Source organism: Cyprinodon variegatus, unplaced genomic scaffold, assembly GCF_000732505.1.
Source record: "Cyprinodon variegatus isolate N-32 unplaced genomic scaffold, C_variegatus-1.0 Scaffold750, whole genome shotgun sequence".
NCBI classification, from domain to species: domain Eukaryota; kingdom Metazoa; phylum Chordata; class Actinopteri; order Cyprinodontiformes; family Cyprinodontidae; genus Cyprinodon; species Cyprinodon variegatus.
Window position 1 is genome coordinate 210,404 of NW_015151203.1, and position 1,286 is coordinate 211,689.

Below are 1,286 nucleotides of genomic sequence, written 5' to 3' on the forward strand. Positions count from 1 at the left end.
TCTACAGGGATAGAACAAAGGGACAGTCTAAAGGGACAGGCTACAGGGACAGTCTACAGGGACAGACTACAGGGACAGTCTACAGGGATAGAACAAAGGGACAGTCTAAAGGGACAGACTACAGGGACAGTCTACTACTAAAAGTAGCAGCAGCAGCAACCCAGACTGACAGCTCATTGGCTCATTTGGATCACGTGCAGCCTGGAGCCGGACGCTCCCCAGGGCTTTACCGTATTAACAGGAGAAGAAGTGCAACTGAAATTAGACACTGTTGTCGGACAACATGCAGTAATTTATAAATGTTTTAAGTCAGACTAGTTCCAAACTTCTAATCCGTGACCTCTGCCCTAGATAATGACCACAATAGACAATAACTTCAGTTTTTTTTCACCACACGACACCTGGAAAAAAAACAAAAAACTTTCAGATGTCTATTTATTTTATTTTCTTGGAAGCTTTTTTTTCTGTTGAAACAGCAGATTTCACATCATGACGCAGCGTTTGACTTTAGGTGAGTCACACTGAAACATCCGTCTGTAAGAGACGGATAATGTTGCAATAAATAAAAGAAAATCACCCAAAAATTAGGATCAAACTGTTTTCTTAAAGGCAGATTTAATGGAGCTCTCACCTCACAAAAAATGTCTTCTAATAAAATCCAGCAGGACAAATGCGTTATGAGCTGTTTCTGAATCTAGACGATGTTTTATAAATGAGAAATAAATTATTCTGATGGAAAAGTCGTAGCTGTGACCTTTAAATATATTCCTCTCAAACAGATCGTATAATAATAATAATAGTTTTTTTAGGGGTTCAGCTCCTTTTAGGAACATAAGCAGTTAAAAAGATTCTGCTTTTGCTCTTTTTAAGGTTAAATTTAACAGCATTCAGATGATTTCTTTTAAAATAACTTATTTATTCTTTTTTTTCATTTTCAGCGACTATCTGTTCAAGCTGCTCCTGATCGGAGACTCTGGGGTGGGAAAATCCTGTCTGCTGCTCCGCTTCGCTGTGAGTATCGCCTCACCTCTGTTCCTTCTGCTGTCTGACTGATGCGTTCAGGTTCTGATGCGTTCAGGTTCTGATGCGTTCAGGTTCTGATGCGTTCAGACTCTGATGCGTTCAGACTCTGATGCGTTCAGACTCTGATGCGTTCGGGGTCTGATGCGTTCAGACTCTGATGCGTTCGGGGTCTGATGCGTTCAGACTCTGATGCGTTCAGACTCTGATGCGTTCAGGTTCTGATGCGTTCAGACTCTGATGCGTTCAGACTCTGATGCGTTCAG

The 1,286-nt window shown here is 41.4% G+C and overlaps 1 protein-coding gene across 1 annotated transcript in view; it reads left to right on the forward strand.

The window, feature by feature from the left end:
- The window catches only part of LOC107098128 (ras-related protein Rab-1A-like), a 24,850-nt gene that overhangs the window by 14,039 nt on the left and 9,525 nt on the right, over positions 1-1,286 (forward strand). The window contains exon 2 of the mRNA XM_015395611.1: positions 939-1,011. Within this exon, the coding sequence (XP_015251097.1) occupies positions 939-1,011 (73 nt within the window). The remainder of the gene's footprint in view (positions 1-938; positions 1,012-1,286) is intronic.